This window comes from Typopeltis vanoorti, chromosome 15 (genome assembly GCF_054136105.1).
Source record: "Typopeltis vanoorti isolate ZY-2024b chromosome 15, IOZ_Tvanoo_1.0, whole genome shotgun sequence".
In the NCBI taxonomy this organism is placed as follows: Eukaryota; Metazoa; Arthropoda; class Arachnida; order Uropygi; family Thelyphonidae; genus Typopeltis; species Typopeltis vanoorti.
The window spans coordinates 28752924-28779202 of NC_143563.1; the positions used below are offsets into that span (position 1 = coordinate 28752924).

The 26279-nt window shown below is 36.0% G+C and overlaps 1 protein-coding gene across 2 annotated transcripts in view; it reads left to right on the forward strand.

The window, feature by feature from the left end:
- Positions 1-26279, forward strand: part of RIOK1 (RIO kinase 1) — a 220935-nt gene that overhangs the window by 142500 nt on the left and 52156 nt on the right. For both annotated transcript variants that reach the window (XM_090404720.1, XM_090404721.1), the window contains exon 9: positions 4371-4538. In XM_090404720.1, coding sequence (XP_090260846.1) covers positions 4371-4538 — 168 coding nt within the window. The remainder of the gene's footprint in view (positions 1-4370; positions 4539-26279) is intronic.

Here is a 26279-nt window from a genome sequence, read left to right on the forward strand (position 1 = left end):
GTCCTGTATGTCTCTGGATTCTGCATTGAGGGATAGATGGAAATGTCATGATCAATACAGATGACGACAATAATAATTAAAATAATTAGTTGATATGTCAACATATATTCCAATAGTGAAGGACATCAAGACATTGATTAAAGAAAAAATAATAACACCATAAGTCTGTTAGATAATATCATAAGCAGGCCAACAGAAACTTTGTCCAGATTAAAAAATGTTTACCCACATCAAAGCTATAGGGCTAAGGTCTACAAACCCCTAGAGTCCTGTTAATCCCCCCCCCTTCCACCTTCATGAATTCCATAAATTGTTACACCTATAAATTTGCTAAAATTTGGCATTCAAACTCATACGTGAAATCTTTTGAAATTTGGCACTAAATGCAGCTCCACCTTTCCCCAGTCCAAAATATGGCTGAGGTATATAGATGTCTTTGATATTTGGCCCCATGGCACACAGGCTTTTGCTTTTTATAACTTTTTGACAGTTCCTCAACAATATCCATCCCAGATTAGTTTTACTGTTGAAGAAGGGAAAAAGTGGTGGGAGACCTAGCTTTCTTGAATACCTTGTTACAAGGCAATCAGTTGGATTCCTCATGTGTTGTCTGTCATAAGCCTTGAAGCCCACAACACAGACAGATGCTAACTTTTTTTTTTTATGCTCTTCTCTCTCTCATGAAAAAGGTTATCTATAGTACATTTTGTACTGTGGGTGGGCTAAGGATTTTTTTTTCTATTTTTATTAATTATATTTATTTTTTTGTATTTTTAACATTTATTTTTTACAAATCTGAAAATCTTGTTCTAGAGACCAGACGTGGAACTTTTTCAAGTCAGTTTATGCCTCCACAATCAAGACACAATAAGACCGTACACAACACAGATACAAACATGCTTCATCTTCATGTTATCATCATATATGAAAACTTGGAATTTTCAAAACTTTAGCCTCCAGGGCAGAGCAGATTTTGTCTGCAGGACCTGCACTTCATCTGGAACAACACTACTTATATCATTTGAACAAAACAGCTATGGTAAAAAAAAAAATTGCTAAACTCCTTAACCGTTTCCCTCCCCACAAACCGAGTTATGTATGCCTCATAAATCTACCCTCACATTAAAGGTACTGTAAAAATAGACTGGAATCAGTCCTAAAATAACACAAAAGTTAGAATAGTCTGCAAACCTCTGGACAAAGTTTCCACCTTCCTGAGACAAATCAAGAATTGCCAGAATCATCTCTCTCTTTCCCAGTGTCTGTAGTATCCTCTGTCAATGTGGGTTGTATTATTTTTGGACAGACAGGATGAAATCATATTGATACCATTAAAAAAAACATGGGCAACCAAAATGTGGACTACAACATGCCTTATATAAAGACAATTTCAACATATGGAAGAAAGCCAGGCTATTATGCAGTTAACTGCTACTTAGTTAACCACTGAGTTAATTGCAATAGAACTGATGGTGTAATCTTACACAAATTTGGTACATCACCTTCTATTTCTGTTAGCAATAAACATAGATACCACATGGAGTACTGCTGTCATAATGGGAAACATGACTGTCCCTGTTCTTGATCATTTCATTCTCAATCTTCACTGAGTGTGTCTTTGAAGTGCCTTTAATAATACTAACTTGGTGAAATGTGAGTGTATAAATTAATAACTTTTACTAACTAAATTATTTTCATTCCACTTCCACAAAGTTTTTATTCTTGGAACTTCAACATGAATCATTTAATACTGATTTTCATTATGAGCTCTGTAAAATAACAAGAACTGATATATCTATCTATCTATCTATCTATATATATATATGTAGAAAGTTTTTTACCTTTGGTATAATATACGTTAAAGATACCAAGCTATTTTAAATATAAATAAACCTGGTTTTACTCCATTTCTCAAGTAAGCAAACAGACAACTCAGTCAAGTTTGCGCCTGCAAGTAGGGTGGAATACAGATATACAATAATACAGAGCTTATAAGCATATACTTATAAGCTCTGTATTACTTAAATCTTAGTATTGCTAAGCCTGGCTCCCACTGACGAGACCTCAATACAAGTCAAAACCGGTCTGAGCAGTGGCCCCTTGCCTTTAATAGCATACCATCACACATCTCCTCCAGGAGATGTGCTTTGCATTAAGGGTAAATATTAAGAATAGTGATCAGAGCTTATTCCACCTTTACCACGAATTGCCTAGACTTGCACTATGTACAGGGTCATCCCTACTTGCAGGCACAAACTTGACTGACTTGTCTGTTTGCTTACTTGGGAAATGGAGTAAAACCAGGTTTATTTATATTTAAAATAGCTTGGAGATGCGGAATGCGGAGAACCGACCAGGGCTTCTGACCTAATGTCCAATCATCACCTTCTCATGGTGCACCCTGTTGGGTATCTACTTGGAAACTGAATGAACGAGGATGGGCTGGCAATTTGGGATTTAGCCGACCAAATTGTATTCTTATTGGTTAAACCAAAATAAAAAATGATGGTACAACATGACAAAATTTCATGCCAGCTAAGGCGTCGCCCAGTTAAACAAGGCCCCTGTTGTTTTCGCGAGGGAACCAGGGCGAACTGTGAAAATTCAGCTACTGGAACAAATCTGAAAACACACCCCAACTCAACATCACCAGAGTTAAAGATCGGTAGTATCAACATAAGAAGCCTGAATGGCAAAGAAATCGAGCTAGCCGGGGAATTAGATAAGTACCAAATCGACATAATAGGGGTGACTGAAACAAAAAAGACAAAAACTGGTGAGATGTTTCTGAGCAATTAATACAAAATGTTATATTCAGGCAATGACAGTCAAGGAAAAGAAGGAGTAGCCATAGTACTCAACACTAAATACGAGGCTAATCTTCTTGAATGGCAGTCAGTCTCAAGTAGAGTAATGTGGGCGAATATGAGAATGAGGAACTAGACAATGAGACTTATTTGTGCCTATGGTCCCACAGAAGGTTCTACTAAGGTAGAAGCGGACGAATTTTTTGAGGCTTTAGAAAAAGCAACTGACACAATGAAAAAGGAAAAGTTGGTCCTTGTTGAGGATCTAAATAACAAAGTAGGAAATGATTGTCAGACATACAAAAATATTTTGGGAAAATTCGGAGAAAAGAGCAACGCTAATAATATTGGCAAATATCTGTTGGATTTCTGCTCAGGACATGGACTAGTTATTACTAACACCATGTTCCAACATAAAAATGTGCACAAATTCACATGGAGAGAAGAGGCAAGGAATAAGAAAAGTCTCATTGACTATGTTATTGTTGATAATGATGTGTTTCTCCCTGGTGCAGGACACCAGAGTGTACAGAGGATTTGAAATTGGAAGTGATCACTATTTAGTCTTGAACAGGATAAAATTGAATTTCATATTGAAAATAATAACATGTAAGAAAGTTTTAAAGCGAATAAAAGTTGAGCAGCTCTCAGTTGTGAACTGTAGACTAAAATATACAAACATAATTCAAGAAAAAAAATGAAAGAGTTTGAGAACAGGAATCAAACCTTGGAGCTTCAGTGGCAAGCCTTGAAGAAAGTCCTGGTCGATTCAGCTAGAGAGGCATGTGGTGAAGTTGTCTGCAAGGATAGTAAAATTAGAACTCCATGGTGGACAGAGGAAGTTAAAGAGGCAGTGAAGGAAAAGAAGAAAGCATATCAAAAGTTCCTGGCAAATAATGTTGGAGTCTTGACAAGTAACAGACTAATTTGGAGAACAATTGTAGATAGGAAGTTAGTAACAATGTAATTTTTTTTCATGTAGTACTATCATATCCTGTACACCCCTTGAGGGTACATGGCAGGAATTTGATGATGATGATGATGATGGTATCTTTAACATATATTATACCCAAGGTAAAAAACTTTCTACATCTATCTCTCATCCTGAGATTTTTATTTAATAAGGTCAGCACCTTATGGTAAATTGTTTTGGTAAAATACTTATAAGCTCTGTATTACTTAAATCTTAGTATTGTTTAGCCTGGTTCCCACTGACGAGACCTCAATAAAGGTCCAAACCGGTCTGGATAGTGGCCCCTTGCATTTAATACATAACATCATACATCTCATCCAGGAGATGTGCATTGCATTAAGGGTAAATATTAAGAATAGTGATCAGTGCTTATTCCACCTTTACCACGAGTTGCCTAGACTTGCACTACATACGGGGTCACCCCTACTTGCAGGAGCAAGCTTGACTGAATTGTCTGTTTGCTTACTTGGGAAATGGAGTAAAACCAGGTTTATTTATATTTAAAATAGCTTGGTATCTTTAACATATATATATATATATATATTTTGTTTGTTTATTTATTTATTTTTTTCATCTAAATTTTTTAACAGGTTTCGACATGGTTATTGTCGGCATAATCCACGAAAAATGGTACAGACATGGGCAGAAAAGGAAATGAGAAATCTCTCTAGAATTCATACAGCTGGATTGCCTTGTCCCAAACCAGTTTTGTTGAAGAGTCATGTATTAGCAATGGAATTTTTGGGTTTAGATGGCTGGTAAGTATTTGGCTGATTCTAGCCATTTTTGTTAATAGTGCATATATTCCTCTGTAGTGTGTGTTGGAGGGGGGGGGGGCTGTTCTGTTTCCCTATACTTTCATCCATAATATAATTCAGGCTATTTTACATTAGATTGGTGAAAAAACACAGACATAAAATGAGCATTCTAATTATGCATTAGAAGAAATATATCCCCTGAATTTCCAGAACTGTCCATTTCCTGGTCAGGTAGGTACCTTGTGTGTACACAGAAGTGTACACATTGGTTACAATGCATTTATTAAACTGAGACAGATATTATTTTATAGTGATCAAAATTATCTGATCATTAAATACTCAGAATCATGCAATATATTCATAGTGAATACTTAATCCTGCAATAAATAACCACCCACAAATTGTGATTCATCACAGGGAAACTAGACATAATACTCTGTTCACAATAATTTACTGCACATGCATCTAGAGTTGTCATTCTTCAAGTACGAAGATATTTGGTGAACATTGTCGATTCATAACACTGCAGAAAGATAAGTAACTTTTTTCAAATTTTTGCTAAAATACTGAATGAATTTATTATATTTATTGTTTTATAAGTGTGTGAGATAGACTGCATTATTTAGACATAAGTAAAACATTATATTTCTTTAAATTAGATATAGATGCTTTGTTGGCACTTATAGCAGAAAAATTGTGGTCAAAATGCCTTTGTTAGGTATGCTGAATTTGCATGATTTTGTGCAGTGTAAAATTTGTAAGATGTACTTGTCACCAAAGATTTGTGGAAGGATGGAAGGAGAGCAAAACTGGTGAGAGCGTGTGTGTAATAAGTGCTTGAGAGTTAATGTGGAGAGAAAAAAATCACGACAGTAGAGTAGAAAGCATTCATACAAAACGGAATTATTAATATTGGTGATAATACTGAAAGTGCAGAGGTTCAGGAAAACGCTAAATTTGAAAACCTGAATAAAGAAATTGTGCACTTACATGTAGTTCTTCACAGGACAAACCTCTATCTTGAAAGGCTTCAGAAACAGCAAGAGATTAGTCAAACTGAAAACAGAAAATAAGAGGTTCAAAGCCAAAAAGAAAATTGTAAGAATAATTGAGAGAATGAGCCTAAGCTAATGATTATTTATGGCGATTCTGTGATAAAAGATATTCTTCATGAAAGCACTGCAAAATCTTGTTTCCCCCTGGTACAAAAATTAATAATGTTAGTAATGCAGAAAGGGAAAGTGTTTTAGCAGGAACCAATGACCTGAGAGGTGAGGCATATTGTATGAGGGAGGATGTCAGTGTTGTTGGAAGAAGCGAAAAAGAAGAGCAATAGGGTGAGGTTTGTGAGTCTGCTACCACACTATGATAGATGCGAACTGAGAAGAAAGGGATGATAGCTAATGAATCAATATGCAGGTTATGCAGAAGGAATGACGTAGAGTTTGTGAACCTATGGCCTGCATTTGATGGATCAAAAGATCTGCAAAAGCTTTATTCACTGAAAGTGGAAGCACAAAGTCTGGAAAAATAATGCAATTGGGGTGGATTCAGACATGTATGTGGGCACCCATGAAGCGAATTAGTGTGTGAATGAACAAAAATGTGGAATCTAGTCTCTCAAGCAACAGTATTGAATGAGGTAGTTAATTCAGAATGTAAAAGTGGTTGGGGGCCTGAGGGGATTCTACAGTTTCTGCATACTAATGCTAGAAGCATTAGGAATAAGAGGGAAGAGTTTTTGGCTTAATTAGTGCAATCTTGCCAAAAGGTATAGGCATTAGTGAGACTTGGCTAACAGCAGATGGCAGTTACAGGGATAAAATGTGATGGATTTAGTATTTTTAGGGAGGATAGAGTAGGCAGGACAAGGAGTGGGATGCTGCTGATGATAGCAGATGAATTGCAGCCAACAAGAGTAGTAGTAGTCATTTGGGCAGATGGAGTTCTTTTCAGTCAGTCAGTCTTGTGTGAGATTGAGGCCAATAGGACAAAATATAAAATTGGTTGCTGCTATAGGCCAGAGGGTGCTAGGGATGATGTGGAAGATATGTGGAAGATTCCATATATATATATATATGGAACTATAAGGCAGGTGTTTATGATACATTTAGAAGACAGCTTGAATCAGTATCACAGCATGAAGATCTTCAAGGGAAGGATATTCACAGTGCATGGGGAACAGTCAAGGGATACCTGGAGGAAGCAATATGGCACCTGTATATCCAAGGTCACGAGAGTAAATCGGGTAGCAGTTAGATGGATGAGTAGTATCATTAAGCATGGGTTGCAAAAAAAAAAAGAATTTTTGAAGGGTATATAAGGAGAAATGTGACCAGCTAACTCATGACCAGTACAAAGGATCAGGCAAAAAAGGTGACCAGTATGGTAAGAAAGACAAAATCAGATTATGGGAAGAAATTAGCTGAACAGGTGAAAGAAAGAAAATACCTAAGATTTTTTTCTTTATGTGGCAATCTAGGAGGAAGAATTACTACGGAAGGATAACTATAATGAGTGCAGATGGTAGAGAGATAACTGAGGCAATGAAATTGTTGAGCTACTGAGTGACCATTTTGCAAGGGTATGTTGTCCAAGTGAAGATATTGTTATGGCAGAAGTGATGGGGGGCTAATGTGAGAACAGAGGTTGATAAATTGGTGGTACTTAGGATATTGCAGAATCTGAATGCAAATAATGCTGTAGAATTGGATGGGATATCAGCTCACATTTTAAGAAAATGTGCATGGAGATTGGATGCCTTTGACTAGATTGTTTATTTAAGTCTCAGCTCTGGCAATGAAATTGTTGACTCCCAAGAGAGTGAAAACTATTATGCAAACTGCAACAAATGAGGGATGGATCTGAAACTGATGATATGGATAAAAGGGCGGCTCATGGACAGATACTAAAAAGTGATATATGGAGGCGTAGAATCCAGGAGAAGCCAGGTGGTGACTATTGGGTGCTTCAGGGCTCTGTGCTTGGACCACTGTTGTGTAATTTGTACATAAATGATATAGGAAATAATTTGAAGGAACATATTCAGTTATTTGCTGATGATACAAAGTTGGGTAAGTTAATAGTTGATCAAGGGGATGTGGAGAGCTTGCAGGATGATTTGAACAGGCTGACAGTATGGGCAAAACGTAATGGATGTCACTTTAATTGGAAAAAGTGTAAAGTATGCATTTTGGGATACAGAGATTTCAAGCTGTGTACTATATTGAGGGAACTGTACTCCAGGAAATTGAAGCCAGGGGGGTAGTAGTAGATAGAGAGTTGAAGTTTAGAGGACATATTGCTAAAGTAGCCAGGATAGCTCATAGGAATACTTGGTTATTGAAGAACACACTAACAAGCAGAGATTATGGAATTATCACTCCTCTTTATAAAGCCTTGATATACATCTGGATTACTGTGCTCAGGTTTGGTCTCCTGGGTTTCTCGGGGATGAGGAAGTAGTGGAAAAGATACAGAGGTAAGCGACCAAGATGGTGAGTGGTCTGTAGAATGCTCCCTCTGAGGATAGATGAGGGTTTGTTGATTATAAAAGTTGGTTGATAGGCAAAAAAGGGGTGGGAGATGGAAATGATAGAAACATTTTATAGGATTGATGCAGCGGAAATGTTTCAGCACTTGGCTAGAGGGAGCAGAACAAGAAAATCAAGGTCGTTCCTGGAAGTTGGGAAGAATGTGGCTAGCAAAGGCGTGAGGACTAGATTTTTTGTTTGGAGAGTGGTGAATGAACGGGTTGCCAGAGTCAGTTGCTTTGTCTGTTAATGGTTTCAAGGAGAGGTGTGTGTGTGTGTGTGTGTATGTATATATATATATATATATATATATATATATATATATATATTGATAGTTTTGGTCTCCCACGATGAGGCTAAGGACTCCATGGACTAATAATAATATTATTATTATTAGCTTTGTTAGTTTCCATTTTTTAACAACTTGAAATATGTCTGTGTTTCTTTACTCCTGGCACTTTCCAGTTTCTCATTTTGAGATTAAATTTATCCATATCATTTTACTTGAAGTTGCCACCCTATCTTTGTGTTTAATGATAAATATTATACTTGTTCCTTTCTTTGATCATTTGCTTGGATAAATCATTCTGTGTTTATTATTTATAAGGATATGACTTGTTTTTAATCCTCTTTATCTCACTAACAGCAATTCTATGCATAAGATATTTCTAGAATTCTGCTAATATTTTACCTCTGTTTTTTTTTTTTTTTTTTTTTTTCCCCTCATTGATGGTTTGAAGTACTTATCTTCAATTCTGTTGACTTATATTTACTCTTTAGTAAACTGTCAGAGACCACAGTAAATAGTTTCTTATATTGAATAATTTTGTACAGTGAATTTCCTTTAGAGGAAAGTGGTGCCTATTTTGCTTTGGTTAGGACTTATAAGTAGTTTCTTACAGTGAGTGAGTTGGTTATAATGGTGTTTATTCTAGTGTGTCAACTGTATTTGCCTTGGTTCTGTAATCAAAACAACATGGGCCTTGTTTAATTCAACCTCGCCCCATCTCACATGACATCTCATTATGTTATCCCAGCGTTAGCATTAGTAAGGTGGGGTGTCACAGACCCCAAAGATGAGGCAGTGAGTCATGCCTCAGTATAGCTTCCCCCTCCTGTAACCCGCTACTCGACACCATAGACAACAGGCTGTTACACGCAAGCAATTTTAGTGTGGGACCCCACCTTACTAACGCCGGGTTAAACATCATAATACAGTTTGATTGTCCCAAATTTCCAGCCCGTTTTCATTCATTTAGTATATCCTAAAAAGGTATATTATGGGAAAGCAAAGACTGAACACTCAGTCTTTAAGCCCCAGTCCATTCTCCATAATCCATATATGCCTTTTGCTGTCAGCTGTGTGGCTTTGATCTTTCGGTACTTCACTCAGCTACTAAGCAGTGGGACAAATTATTATTGCACGCAATCTGTTTATAATAAGAGAGATGCCAAAATTTAAATGTTTAGTAACTGTGTATTGATATCTTACAAAAATACACACAAAAATTGTATTACTTTATTATTTTGTATTGCTTTGTGACAGTATTTAAACTTTGTTTCCAGAGATGATATGCCACTTTACAATAACTAGTGAACATGTATTGATATCCTGTTTTGTCAAAATACAGTATATGACAAAAATATAGTGTTTTTTAATCGTGTAAATCCTACTCACAAAAAAGTTTGCAACTTTTTGTGAGTTGTATACATCATACCTTGGGTTGACTAAGAAGTAAATAATCAATAAACCTACTGTAAAATTTATTATATTAAATTATTATTAATTTATTTAAGATTTTTATTAATTTTATATCTTAATTGCTTGAGCTAGTTCAAACTATCTATAGACTTCAATTTCTAATTCATGCATAATAACTCGCAATTAATCTTAATCCTTTAGTCCTTAACTTAGTTTTACTCTCCCCCTCCTCTCAAGGCCATAAATATGCTCTTGCACGTGCTTGAATTTTAGAGTTAGAAAAAGTCTCTGGCTGGAGCCTAGTCCTTAATCTACTTTGTCGTATTTCACTTGTATTGATCCTTAAAAATTTATTTTTTTTTATCGACTGCACCATTAAGGATCGTGTAAAAGAGTTGTTTGTTTCCTTACATACAAGAGAAATATCGTTATGCACAAAATCAACTTGTAATTTAACTCTATCTCAAGCAACTCTTATTAATTAGTCAGTCAGTCATGGCTATTACTACTCTTAGGTCACACAGGTTCGGTATTTTTATGAGAAGGCATTGGCTAAACAAGATCAGGCAAGCTATTAACAAAAACAGCATGTTTATTCTCACTAAGACATGTTGTAATAGATTTCACGGTATGATATGAACACGGATAAGAAAATAACTATTTATTAACTTAGAAGCTAATATTTCGCTGGTATTATATCCAGCATCTTCAGAGCACACAACACAAAGTTTGTTACAAAAGCAAGACAACCACAATCTAGTGTAAGAGTGGGGCTAGTATAAGTAATTGCAACATGCAACACAAGACTAAAGTCCTAATATGGCGCCATCTAGGTTAAAAAAAAAAAAAAAAAAGGTTCAAAGTTTTGAAATAGTAGGCCAAATGATAGTCTTAGAAAGTTTAAAAAATAAAATAAAATAAAAGTAATAAATATTAATTTGGTCTTAGGATGACTGTCGTCCTATTGTAGATAGTATAAATAGTCCTACATATAAACTAGCTAAAATTACTAACTTATTACACATTATTATTATACAAATTACTAACCACTTAAACAAACAATTCTCCCTCTTTTGTTAAAAATTCTACCCGCCTAAAAAAAGTATTTTAGAAAACCACACCTTAAATAGTTCAGACCTAATGGTGAGTTTTGATATCACCTCATTATTCACTAATGTACCACTGATTGAAACACTTAACTTACTAAATTCACAATTTCCCCTAGATATATTTCAGCTATTTAAATTCACAGTACAGGCAGGTTATTTTACATGGAAAGGGAAAATATACAAACAATTAGATGGGACAACTATGGGTTCCCCCCCCCCCCTAGCCAATTTCTACATAGAACATCTGGAAAAATTAGCTATCAACACAGCCACTCTCAAACCTAGTCTCTGGCTACGCTATGTTGATGATGTGTTTGCTATTTGGCCACATGGCCCAGACACGTTGAATACATTTTCAGTGCATCTAAATAGCCAGCACCCTAAAATCCACTCTTTACAATGGAACTAGAAGCCAATGACTACCTGCCCTTCCTGGACACACTGATCATACGTCTTCCAGAAGGTTCCTTATCATTTTCAGTTTATAGAAAACCCACACATACAGGGAGATACTTACAGAAACAATCACTCCATCACCCTTCTCAACAATATGGTATCTTAAAAACACTAACCCATAGAGCTAGAGCAGTCTGTTCCAATGACATTGCTCTCACTGCTTAACTTTCTCACCTACATCACACCTTCTTAACCAATGGTTATAATCCCCATAAGATAGATAACATACTAAATGCTACCCAGAAATCCCCTCTATCTACCACAGAAGACTACAACAAAATTATCACCATCCCATACATTAAAGGCACATCTGAAAAGATATCTAGGGTGCTTAACAAACACCAACTACTACAGTATTCAAACCTTATGTAAAATTAGCAACTCTTATCTGCTCACCTAAGGACAAATGCACTCCTTTATCACATCCAGAAGTCTATGAAGTGCCCTGTTCTTGCCATCAAGCCTGCTACGGACAGACAGGAAGAACTGTGGACACCCTCCTCAGTGAAGACAAAAAATATATCTGACACTTTCACTATGGCAAGTCAGGTCTAGCAGACCATGCTTTGGATACCTCTGTACGCAGGATCAATTGGAAAGAAACAAAAGTAATGCACAGAAGCCTTAAAACATACTCCAAACCTTAACAAGTATGGCTGTATAAATCTACCAAAGATTTGGGGGACAGTCATCCTAAGACCAAATTAATATTTATTACTTTATTTTATTTTATTTTTTAAACTTTCTAAGACTATTATTTGGACTACTATTTCAAAACTTTGAACTTTTTTTTTTTTTTTTTTTTTTTTTTTTACCTAGATGGCACCATATTAGGACTTTAGTCTTGTGTTGCATGCTGCAATTACTTATACTAGCCCCACTGTTACACTGGATTGTGGTTGTCTTGCTTTTGTCACAAACTTTGTGTTGTGTGCTCTGAAGATGCTGGATATAATACCAGCGAAATATTAGCTTCTAAATTAATAAATAGTTATTTTCTTATCCATCTGTGTTCATATCATACTGTGAAATCTATTACAACATGTCTGACGAACACATAAGCCTATCCACATAAATATTCTCACTAAGACAAATTATATACAAATTCAAACAACACATATCATTGTCTAACTTTCCACAAATTCAATTAAGCATTTCACTTAAGCTTTAAGACAGAAATCATAATTACACATAACTTTCAGACACTTGGATGATACTTAACACACTTAAACTTTCTCTCACGTTGTAAACAGTAAAAGGCAAAACTCAAACCACATTCACTCTTAGCATTACATATCATAAGCAAATCTGTAGATATCTGTGTTCTGCTACTCAAACGAAAATACAACTTTCCGATTCTTTCTAACACCGTCTATGCTACTAGATAACAGAACCAACATTTTTTGTTTGAACTTCACAATCTAGGATATTACATGAAACATTTTACTTACAATCTTTCTAGTTCATTACACAGTCACAGATCCTAAAGGCTTATGGGCACCTTCCGCTTCTTCCCAGCTAACTTTTGATCAGGCATTTGGACATGGCTGCGATAATTCAGCACACTAGTAGATCATCGTGGAATCTCAAGGTGGGATATCTTGAAAAGGCCGTCTCTGCTACAAGCGAACTTCCCATCTTCGTTGGAACTGCTGCTCGTGGGAAATGCGACTCTCCCCATCCTCAGAAAGGCTTGGCACAGGAACAAACTTCGAAATGAGAGCCCCCTAGCCACTCAATCTGTGTTTTATATCATTCTTCTTTAAAGTCCCCTGGATTTACTGGAGGGTTTTCTCTGTCACCCACGCTATTGCTGGGTTTTTGTGGGAAAACTCATAATCCGGTGACCTTTGCGACTGTTGCTAGCCTAATCCTGTCTGAGCATAATTTTAGTTGCAAATCTAGCAGTTCTTATTCAAATATTTTAATATCTAGTTACAGCATTTATCTCAGTACAGTGAGTTATACATTCTTTTACTTCATCATCATCATCATCAAATTCCTGCCATGTACCCTCAAGGGGTGTACAGGATATGACAGTACTACATGAAAAAATTACATCATTACTAACTTCCTATCTACAATTTTCCTCCAAATCAGTCTGTTACTTGTCAAGACTCCAACATTATCAGATCTTATATTTCTATCGTCTAAGGCACTTTGTACCGTATCAATCCACCTATATCTTGGTCTTCCTCTGGGTCGTTTTCCTGCCAACCTGGCAGAGAACACTTGTTTTGCTAATCTTTCCTCTCCCATTCTATTTAAGTGACCATACCATCTGAGATTAGCTCTGCTAACACATTCCTGGATGCTGACAATGTCAAGTTCTTTCCTAATATCCTCATTTTTAATATGATATTGCCATTGATGCCATCTGTTCACGCCTCTAATCTTTCTCAGGACTCTCATATCTGCGGTCTCTAGTCTTTGGTCAAGTGTTTTACTTCTGACCCAGCTCTCAGATCCATAAGTTAAAATTGGTTTGAACACAGTCTTGTATACAGCTAATTTAGTGTTCCGACTAATTTCTTTCTTATTCCATATGAATTTATTCAATTGACTTCCCACGATACCAGCTTTGCTGATTCTGTTGTCTATTTCTATATTTAGTTTACCATCTTCAGTAAAAATTGTGCCTAAGTAGCTGAAATGTTTTACTTGTTCCACAGGTTCTCCATTCACAACACAGTTGACATTTTCAATGATTCTGCCTATTTTCATTGTCTTTGTCTTTTTATTGCTGACCTTCATACCATATCTATTACAACAGCTATTCAATTTAGTCAAAGACTCTTGCAGACTTGTAGCGGATTTATTTAGAAGTATAACATCATCCGCATAAAGCAAAGAGCTGACATTAACATCTCTAATTTTTATATCAGGTTTAATACCACATTCCTTCATAATGTGATCCATATAGATAATGAATAACAGAGGGGATAATGTACATCCTTGTCTCACACCAGATTTAACATTAAACCATCTTCCTGTACTTCCTTCAATTCTAACTGCTGACTCACAACTCAAATAAAGACTAAGTATTGCTTGATATAATGCCCCATTGACACCATATAACTGCAGCGTATTGAATAGCTTCTCTCTTGGCACCTTGTCATATGCCTTTTCCAAATCGACAAAACTTAAATACAGATCTTTGTTATATTCCCATGCTTTCTCGACTATTTGTCGTAAAGTGAAGATCTGATCCTGACAGCCTCTATTTGGCCTGAATCCAGCTTGTTCTTCACCAAGCTTTTCTTCCACAATTCTTCTCAACCGTTTCTCAAGTATACTTGCATAGATCTTGCCAGGAACACTCAGTAGGGAAATACCTCTGTAATTCTCACATTCAGTTTTATTTCCCTTTTTATATATGGGTACTATGAGAGCTCTACTCCAATCATCGGGAATTCGTCCCTCTGTCCAGGCTTTCTGAACTATGCAGTGCAGCCACTGTAAGACTCTTATACCACCATACTTCAGCATTTCTGGTCGAATATCATCTACTCCTGCTGCCTTTCCACATTTCAAGCCTTTGATGGCTTTTTCTACTTCAAGTATGGATATGTATTCCTGACTGCATGCCTGGTCAGTGTTTTTTATCACTGTGCTGTCATCACTGCTTGTTTCATTTAGCAGTTTTTCAAAGTAATTACTCCATACTTCAAGGATATCTTTTTCTCCTGTTTTCATTTCACCTTTATCATCTCTAATTCCTTTTACAGCATTCTTTCCTCCATTCCTAAGCTTCTTCAACAACCTCCAGAATATTTTGCCACCTTCTTGATATTTATTTTCTATATTCTTGCCAAAGTCCTCCCATGACTTTTGTTTAGCTAGTTTTACACACTGTTTAGCTTTCTTACATTTGTCTCTGTATTCTGTAAGAGTAAAAGCTGACTTATTTGCCAGGAACTTTTGATATGCTTTCTTCTTTTCCTTCACTGCCTCTTTAACTTCCTGTGTCCACCAGGGAGTTCTGATTTTTTTATCTTTGCACACAACCTCACCACATGCCTCTCTGGCAGAATCAGTCAATGTTTCCTTCAGAGTTTGCCACTGAATCTCCAAGGTTTGATTCCTGTTCTCAAACTCTTTCATTTTCTTTTCAATAATATTTCTGTATTTTAGTCTACAGTTTACATCTGAGAGCTGCTCAACTTTTATTCGCTTTAAAACTTTCTTACATGTTATTCTTTTCAATATGAAATTCAATTTTATCCTGCTCAAGACTAAATAGTGATCACTTCCAATTTCAAATCCTCTGTACACTCTGGTGTCCTGCACCAGGGAGAAAACTTCACTATCAACAATAACATAGTCAATGAGACTTTTCTTATTCCTAGCCTCTTCTCTCCATGTGAATTTGTGCACATTTTTATGTTGGAACATCGTGTTAGTAATAACCAGTCCATGTCCTGAGCAGAAATCCAACAGATATTTGCCATTATTATTAGCTTTGCTCTTTTCTCCAAATTTTCCCAAAATATTTTTGTATGTCTCACAATCATTTCCTACTCTACTATTTAGATCCCCAACAAGGACCAACTTTTCCTTTTTCATTGTGTCAGTTGCTTTTTCTAAAGCCTCAAAAAATTCCTCCACTTCTACCTTAGTAGAACCTTCTGTGGGACCATAGGCACAAATAAGTCTCATTGTCCAGTTCCCCATTCTCATATTTGCCCACATTACTCTACTTGAGACTGACTGCCATTCAAGAAGATTAGCCTCGTATTTTGTGTTGAATACTATGGCTACTCCTTCTTTTCCTTGATTGTCATTGCCTGAATATAACATTTTGTATTTATTGCTCAGAAAGATCTCACCAGTTTTGGTCTTTTTTGTTTCAGTCACCCCTATTATGTCGATCTGGTACTCATCTAATTCCTCAGCTAGCTCCATTTCTTTGCCATTCAGGCTTCTTACGTTGATAGTACCGATCTTTAACTCTGGTGATGTTGAGTTGGGGTTTGTTTTCAGATTTGTTCCAGTAGCTGACTTTTCGCTGTTCGCCCTGGTTCCCTGGCGAAAACAACGGGGGCCTTGTTTAACCGGGCGACGCCCCAGCCGGCATGAAATTTTGTCATGTTGTACCATCATTTTTTATTTTGGTTTAACCAATAAGAATACAATTTGGTCGGCTAAATCCCAAATTGCCAGCCCATCCTCGTTCGTTCAGTATCAAAGTAGATACCCAACAGGGTGCACCACGAGAAGGTGAGGATTGGACATTAGGTCAAAAGCCCTGGTCGGTTCTCCGCATTCCTTAAAAGGCTATGTGGAGGTCTCCTCTCAGTTATACAGCTTTGACCCTTAAGCACCCCATTCTTTTACTTACAAGTATAATATGTAATTTAATTGCCCATGTAAAATCAACATAGAAAAAATATTTTCTCTTGGAAACTCAGTTTTTCTTCCCAAAAAACAGGCATACTGGCCAGACAAACATGCACACAAAATTTACAGACATAATATACTGACAGCATTTCCACAGTCACCACATCCTTACTCCAGTTATCAAAACACAGAAGTTCTAAGTCATTTCAGGCTTCCAGTAAGCAGGATGTGGTCTTACACCATGAACTGTAATAAATTTGTGCTATCTAAAGATATACAGAGGAGCATCCATGTCCACAGTGGGATTTGAATCCATGTCCTGTTAGTTGGGATTGTTCTTCAGTCATCCCTGCAATTGACCATAAGACCACATTGAGGTGAGGATGGACCATTTAAAAACCTCTCATAGTAAAAATAGAAGTTTATCTTCCCCTGGTGATATTGCATAATGTGAGTGATCTACACCACCTAGCCATAAATTTTATATCTCCTGGAATGCTTCTTTCTAAATACAAAAATCATCTTACTGAACAATAAATTTTCTACAGTATAATATTGTAAAGCATTTGTATGTCATATTGCTGGTTTTCAAATTCATGTTTCTTCCTAACCTTCCATAAATGATATTTTAATTCATTAAATTACTAAAATCAAAACTCTCTTTCCATTGCTGATGGGTACTGCAAAAAAATAATCTGTTCTGTTGTAACTAATGGAATGCCCAACACATTATATAATCTGTTCCAAATATGCAGAGCAAGAGGGCAGCTGTAGTTGTTTCCAATCAGTAACAGATGTCACAGATTGGATCTTCGATGTTAAGTGCCTTGATTTGATGGTATTGACTAGAAAGTGACCATATGCAGTTCTCCAAGCAAGATCCCTCTTGTTAGTGTATCAGTATCCTTGGAACTTCAGTAAGTTATGAAACAAAGTGTTGCTGTCAGTACCCAACTGTGGAAGTTCGTGGCACAAGAGGTTAAGGATTTCTTTATACCACATTTCACTTTTATTAATGGAAAGAATGATGCCAATGCCAGACTGTTGTAGCAATCTTAGAGTTAAGCACAGAATATTGTAGTATTCAGGAATGATCTCAGCTTTTGACCTCTAAATGTCCGAAAGCTGAGATCGTTCTCAGCTTTTCAAACATTACAGACCAATCTCACATGTGTGATTGGTCTGTAATGTTTTATGGATTTTTGAATCTGTATTGCTTAAATAGCAGAATTTTAAGACTGGAAGCTCAAAGCCTCCATGCAAGCAAGATCCTGTTTGATATCCTTTCTTCAACTTCTATAATGTTTGTAATATTTATTATGTACAACTAAGCATGAAAGGTTAATTTCTAAGATTACTTTATAATTGCATATGAACTGATAATATTGGGTAAGTGGAGAAGTGAATTCCAGGTAAAGTGTGGGGTTCTCTCTTAGGAGTAAGTCCAAAGGAATGCTTCCAATATCCTACTTTCCAAAAACTTTTGTCTTGTCTGCATTAGCAATTAATCCACTGATCTTGCTGAATGTTTTCAAAATATCAAAAAATATGTATATGGAATCATTATCCCTCAAAGTGTCTACTACATCATTGGCATATGCTAATACCTTATTTTCCTTCATAGTTGAAGGAACTGTTATTCTTCACAATGCAGCACAACAGTACAGTACATGTATTGTCGACTTCCTGCAAGAAAGGTTCAAGAACCAATGCAAAGAGTAATGGGCTAAGAGGGCAACCTTGTGCTTGACTAGGAGGCAGATAGTTGAATTGGCATAAGCTCCTTTTATAATGGATAACATCTTTTTACCAACACCAATTTTGCTGGAGGATGCTGGACATTATCAAATACTTGAGTAAGGTCTGCTGATAGCACTGCCATTGGTTGCTTTTTCATATTAACTAAGTGGAGCAAATCACGTAGCAGAAACAGATTAACTTCTACTACTCAGCATAGAATTCCATACACCTGTGTGCTTTTAATTATGTATCTCATTCCTACTTTGAGCCTGTTATCGATAATGCAGACGAATATCTTGTAGTCAGTATTAGATAGAGAAATGTCTCCAACTGCTGAGGTATGATTTCTATTTAGGTTTTGGAATGAGGATGGTATGGCTTGCTACAAATTCACTTGGTATGTGTCCTGACAAGAAAAGAATTAAACACTATAACCAGAATGGGAAGAATAAAATTCCAGGCCTTGTGGTAAGCCAGCCTGGTTGGCTGAGTGGTTACCATATCTGTAATTTCCCACAGTACTATTGTCTTCAAACAGATTTTTATAGTGTTCTTGAAAGGAGTCAAGGATGTCTCGAGTGGTGGACATGTCTTCACTATCAAAGCAAATTTGAGTGATAATCCTTTCTTTGTGGGATTTAGTGAATTGCCTGTTGAAGAATGCAGCTGAAGGGGAGTAGCTGCTAAGCTCTGCTGTATTCCTATTTTAAAATTTCTTTCTTCTACTTATTTCTGCCTTTCCACTTCTATGTTAATGTTTCTGCATTCTATATCATTGCGCTAGTTTGCTACGAACCGGCTTCTCTCTTTATACAGGTCTTTCAACTTTTTTTCTTTTAAGAAAAGCTTGTTCCTTTCCCCATTCAATCATATTCTATTTTACTGCATGTTTGAATTTTAACCAGTTATCCCAGTTCCAGGTAACATTATTCCAGTTTAAACATAGGGTCTGGAATTTGGTTGAAAAGATCAACGGAAAATTTGGTGGATGTCTTCATGGTCCAGAACTGATCTCTACTTATTCCATGCAGGAATTTAAGTAGAATTGGATTATGATCTGACATGTTGATGTCAGGATATTTTATCTGAATTATATTATTTATAAGAGAAGAAGAGATATAAATTTGATCAAGATAGGTACCAATATACCTTGATTCATGTACATGTAAGCCTGGAGATTAGGATTGCAAATGCTCCATATGTGTACTAGTTCAGTGTTGTCAAGACATATTTTTAACTGTGCATATCTCCCACTCTTTCAGAGTGAAATTCAGGGGGGTGGGGGCAAGAATAAGAACTACTCCAGCCTGGTTAGATCTTCCAAAGCTCCAATAAGAAAGAAGTGGATATCTCTCTGTTAAAGTTTTCATATTTGTAGAAGTATGTCTCTTGGAGAAGCAAAAAACCTGATATTGTGGAGTAGCATAAGTTTCCATACAGCTTCTTGTTTAACTTACCTGTGGAATCCTCATGCATTTAATGAAGCAATGTAGAAAGAAGATGATATGATTAGTGGTGTCACTGGTAAGTCTTTAACTATTAGATTTTGGATGAACCTGATGAGCTCTTCAATCTGTGAAGGGGCAATTATGTAGCCTACTTCTTGTAATTTGTTTTCCAATTTTTTACAGTTGCTTTCCATTATTTCAATTCATGCCTGTCATTCTTGATTTGGAAACTAGTTATTTTCTTTTCATGTGGATGATAATCGGTAAACTTTATTATTTTTTCTTTATTTATATCTCTTGCTTTCCCTTTATTAGAATGAAATGGTTCCTCATAGTTCATAAACTCTTCTGAGTTGCATACGATTTACAATCTTCTCCATCTTTATATTTTTTATTATTTCTTCTTCGCTTAGATTTAATTCCTTTTTTAATACATCTTTTCATTTTTTATCCATTTTTTTATTAATTCATCTTTTCTTTTTGATGATCTTGTCCTCATATTAAGTTCTTTCAGTTGTTGTCTTACTTGCTTTTCTATTTATTCTCCAGTTTCATTTGTTTGCATTTCATCTTGTATATGTTCAGTTGTTATACTAGGTTCATTATTGGTAATTTCAACTAATGTTGTTCATTCCATATTTGACTGGGAAAGTAGCTCCTGCCATTCTGGAATTTTGGGACTAATTTCTGTCTAATTTGTTACACACTTTTTGTGATTTTACCAAGTATAGTTTGTTTGAAATTTGTTTGGGATACTGATTAGTGATATGACTGATCTCCATACAGTTGAAACATTTACCTTTGGGAGAGTTGCCATCCAAAGGATCACATGAACCACAATGCAGATTTCCCTCTGCTGCCTTGAAAGAATAAATCTTACTAACCCCAATTATCTTTTAGAACTTTAGTCACCTGTCTTGCTTCTTCATATCCTGGAATTTCAATTCCTAGACTTCACACCGTTGGAGGAATTGGTACCATTTCTGCACTTGATTGTAAGAAAAAAAAAAAATTTTTTTTTTTCAGTTCTAAGACTGAAAATTAAATAATTCTATGATATAGAAACAATTCTATACCACCACAAATGCTATATTTGAGCTGCTATAAAATGGCAGCCGTAATACAGCCAAAAGAAATCTCGTAATGCAGATATTAACTTCACTTCCAGCAGTGATAATTATTTACTGAAAAAAGCCAGTGCTAGTTGGGGGGAAAGACCCCCACTAGCACTAGTAAAATAAAATAAAAATATTAAAGTGAAAAACCAAAGTACTTGATCTTGCCAAAATCCGAGGTGTCATCAGTGGGAGCCAGACTTAGAGAGATCATCATCATCAAATTCCTGCCATGTACCCTCAAGGGGTGTACAGGATGTGATAGTACTACATGAAAAAATTACATCATTACTAACTTCCTATCTACAATTTTCCTCCAAATCAGTCTGTTACTTGTCAAGACTCCAACATTATCAGATCTTATATTTCTATCGTCTAAGGCACTTTGTACCGAATCAACCCACCTATATCTTGGTCTTCCTCTGGGTCATTTTCCTGCCAACCGGGCAGAGAACATTTGTTTTGCTAATCTTTCCTCTCCCATTCTATTTAAGTGACCATACCACCTGAGATTAGCTCTGCTAATGCATTCCTGGATGCTGACAGTGTCAAGTTCTTTCCTAATATCCTCGTTTTTTATATGATATTGCCATTGATGCCATCTGTTCACGCCTCTAATTTTTCTCAGGACTCTCATATCTGCGGTCTCTAGTCTTTGGTCAAGTGTTTTACTTCTGACCCAGTTCTCAGATCCATAAGTTAAAACTGGTTTGAACACTGTCTTGTATACAGCTAATTTAGTGTTCCGACTAATTTCTCTCTTATTCCATACGAATTTATTCAATTGACTTCCCACCATACCAGCTTTGCTGATTCTGTTGTCTATTTCTATATTGAATTTACCATCTTCACTAAAAATCATGCCTAAGTAGCAGAAATGTTTTACTTGTTCCACAGGTTCTCCATTCACAGCACAGCTGACATTTTCAATGATTCTGCCTATTTTCATTGTCATTGTCTTTTTATTGCTGACCTTCATACCATATCTATTACAACAGTTATTCAATTTAGCCAGAGAATCTTGCAGACTTGTAGCGGATTTATTTAGAAGTATAACATCATCCGCATAAAGCAAAGAGCTGACATTAACATCTCCAATTTTGATATCATGTTTAATACCACTTTCCTTCATAATGTGATCCATATAGATAATAAATAACAGAGGGGATAATGTACATCCTTGTCTCACACCAGATTTAACATTAAACCATCTTCCTGTACTTCCTTCAATTCTAACTGAAATAAAGACTAAGTATTGCTTGATATAATGTCCATTGACACCATATAACTGTAGTGTATTGAATAGCTTCTCTCTTGGCACCTTGTCATATGCCTTTTCCATATCAACAAACTTAAATACAGATCTTTGTTATATTCCCATGCTTTCTCAACTATTTGTCGTAAAGTGAAAATCTGATCCTGACAGCCTCTATTTCGCCTGAATCCACTTGTTCTTCACCCAGCTTTTCTTCCACAATTCTTCTCAATCGTTTCTCAAGTATACTTGCATAGATCTTGCCAGGAACACTTAGTAGGAAATACCTCTGTAATTCTCACATTCAGTTTTATTTCCCTTTTTATATATGGGTACTATGAGAGCTCTACTCCAATCATCGGGAATTCGTCCCTCTGTCCAGGTCTTCTGAATTATGCAGTGCAGCCACTGTAAGACTTTTATACCACCATACTCAGCATTTCTGGTCGAATATCATCTACTCCTGCTGCCTTTCCACATTTTATGCCTTTGATGGCTTTTTCTACTTCAAGTATGGATATGTATTCGTGACTGCATGCCTGGTCAGTGTTTTTTACCACTGTGCTGTCATCACTGCTTGTTTCATTTAGCAGTTTTCAAAGTAATTACTCCATACTTCAAGGATATATTTTTCTTCCGTTTTCATGTCACCTTTATCATCTCTAACTCCTTTTACAGCACTCTTTCCTTCATTCCTAGCTTCTTCAACAGCCTCCAGAATATTTTGCCACCTTCTTGATATTTATTTTCTATATTCATGGCAAAGTCCTCCCATGACTTTTGTTTAGCTAGTTTTACACACTGTTTAGCATTCTTGCATTTGTCTCTGTATTCTCTAAGAGCACAAGCTGGCTTATTTGCCAGGAACTTTTGATATGCTTTCTTCTTTTCCTTCACTGCCTGTTTAACTTTCTGTGTCCACCATGGAGTTCTAATTTTTCTATCTTTGCAGACAACTTCACCACATGCCTCTCTAGCTGAATCAACCAGGACTTTCTTCAAGGCTTGCCACTGAATCTCCAAGGTTTGATTGCTGTTCTCAAACTCTTTCATTTTTTCTTCAATAATCTTTGTGTATTTTAGTCTACAGTTCACATCTGAGAGCTGCTGAACTTTTATTCGCTTTAAAACTTTCTTACATGTTATTCTTTTCAATATGAAATTCAATTTTATCCTGCTCAAGACTAAATAGTGATCACTTCCAATTTCAAATCCTCTGTACACGCTGGTGTCCTGCACCAGGGAGAAAACATCACTATCAACAATGACATAGTCAATGAGACTTTTCTTATTCTTTGGCTCTTCTCTCCATGTGAATTTCTGCACATTTGTATGTTGGTACATGGTGTTAGTAATAACCAGTCCATGTCCTGAGCAGAAATCCAACAGATATTTGCCATTATTATTATTAGCTTTGCTCTTTTCTTCAAATTTTCCCAAAATACTTTTGTATGTCTCACAATAATTTCCTACTCTGCTATTTAGATCCCCAACAAGGACCAACTTTTCCTTTTTCATTGTGTCAGTTGCTTTTTCTAAAGCATCAAAAAATTCCTCAACTTCTAACTTAGTAGAACCTTCTGTGGGACCATTGGCACAAATAAGTCTCATTGTCCAGTTCCCCATTCTCATATTTGCTCACATTACTCTACTTGAGACTGCCTACCATTCAAGAAGATTAACCTCATATTTTGTGTTGAATACTAGAGAGATACTGAGGTTAAATTGAGGTAGAAATAATATATTTTCCATTTACAGTAGCAGAGAAGATGTATCACCTTATTATGAAAATACACTGGATCAGAAATGAATGTAGAAAGTTTTTTCACTTGGTTACAAAGCAAATCTTACTTGTCAAGAAATTATATTCTTGTTTAATCCCTATATAACCAAGTGAATAAACTTTCTACATCTATGATATCTCATATATATGGAAAATAAATATCAAGTGTAAGCACTTAAGTATTTAAAGGATTAAATTATTAAATTTAATCCTTTAAATCAATCTTAATTAATTAAATTAAAAGGATTAAACAAAACTAGAATTTCTCAATAAGTATAATTTACTTTGTAACTAGGTGATAAAATTAACTGCCAACAATCCTCAAAAAGTTAGCTTTAAATGCCTTTGTTTACTCCCTTTGGGGAATAAAAGGTATTAGAGGTTTTATTTATTTATTCTCACAGGTTCCACATCCAGGCTATAAGTTGGATACCAGATCAGCTGAATCCATGTTCCATTTCATTGTGAAACCTTATCAACCACTTTAGTTAAAAAAAGTGGAACAGTACATGAAATGAAAACTGGAAGCAAACTAAAGTTCATATTTATAACCACACTATTGCAGCAAATTTCATTCATACAAATATTAAAAGTATTTAGTATTCAAAAAGAAGTTTGCTTAAATATTCTGAGGTGGTTAGGATATCAACTTAGACATACACTTTCACCTATCTTCAGTGCCCTTGATCTCTACAGCCAAATTATCTCTAAAGGTATGCAAATATAGTTTTTAGGTGTGCATTTGAGGAATTTAATTATCACGCCTTGCATAGTATATTGGTACCATGGGTGGGCTAAGTTTTTTTACATAATCTGGAAACCCTGCTTTAAACACCAAACATGGATCTTTTTCAAGCCACTTCAGGACTTAGTAAGCAGGGCAGTAGTCTCACACCAGGCAATGAAATTCTTCTCCCACTTAACGATACCACAAACATCCATCCATGCTCTTGGCAAGATTCAGACTTGTGGTCTGTTAGTTGAGAGCAGGTATGCTATCTAGTCACTTTTAATTGAATCTTATTTATAATGTACAAATCAACATAATGCAGTTTTTTAACAGGTATAAAATATTTGTTATTAGTACAGGTAGTCGTCGACTTATGACCATGTTAGGTTCTGACCGACTGGTCATAAAGCGATCTGGACGTAAGTCAGACCAGTTTAGGTAAATCAGACACTGTGTACAACACAATTGGTTTATTATTTACAAAAATAAAAAATATTATGAAAAAGATATCAAATACTGTATAAAACCTAAAAAAATATTTTATCTTAAAGAACTAAACAAAACATATATAGAAAATAGATAAGAAATATATTACTGACCACTCGTGCTTGGCTGCGGGTCATCAATGCTGCCGCTTGATGTAGTGGGAGTTGTTTTTCTTATAAACATGTTGACTTTTTTTGTCTGAATTGTTTGTTTCCTTTTCTGCTCGTAAATTTCATGGTATGGCCGAAATGCATCTTGTACCATTCGTGCAATCCGTGCAAATCATTTGATGTTTGGGTTCATTTCCTCAAAATGTGTAAAAAGTTTATTTAGTAGAGAAAAACCTTCAGATAACCCTCTAGTGGTGAATTTTCTTTCTGGTTCTTCCTCATCTTCATTTTTCTCTACTTCAGCCATTCTTTCTTTTTCCAAAGTGATAACTTCTTCATTCGTAAGTTCTCCAGATTCTTGCTCTAGCAGCTTCTCAACATCTTCCACTTCAATGTCTAAAGAAAGTCCATTTGCCAGTGTTATAATATTTTCCGTAACCATTTTAAGTTCATGTTCACTGTGAGCAAGAGGGTGAGGAGTGGTTTCTTTGTGTGGAGGGTGGTTGAACCGTGGAATGCATTGCCTGATGGAGTGGTGGGAGCGAGAACGGTCAATGAGTTTAAGGAGTGGTATGATAGACTTCGTGTGTCTTAGGGGGGACCTCCCCTTGATGAGTCTTGACAGACTTTATGTTCTTAGGAAGGATCCCCCCACGATGAGTCTTTTGACTCCATGGAGGCCTGAATAATAATAATAATAACAAAATGCTGGACACAGTTTTTCCAGATTCCATTCATGCATTTCTTTGTCACAGCCTCCCACATGGCCGCAATATTTTTGATGCATTTATAAATATTGTACTGTTTCCAAAACTCTCGCAAAGATAGTTCTGGGTTGGCAGCTATAGCTTTGGCAAAAGTGGCTCGAAGATAGTGCACCTTAAATGTGACATTCGCCTCTTGGTCCATAGGCTGAATGAGTGGAGTTGTATTT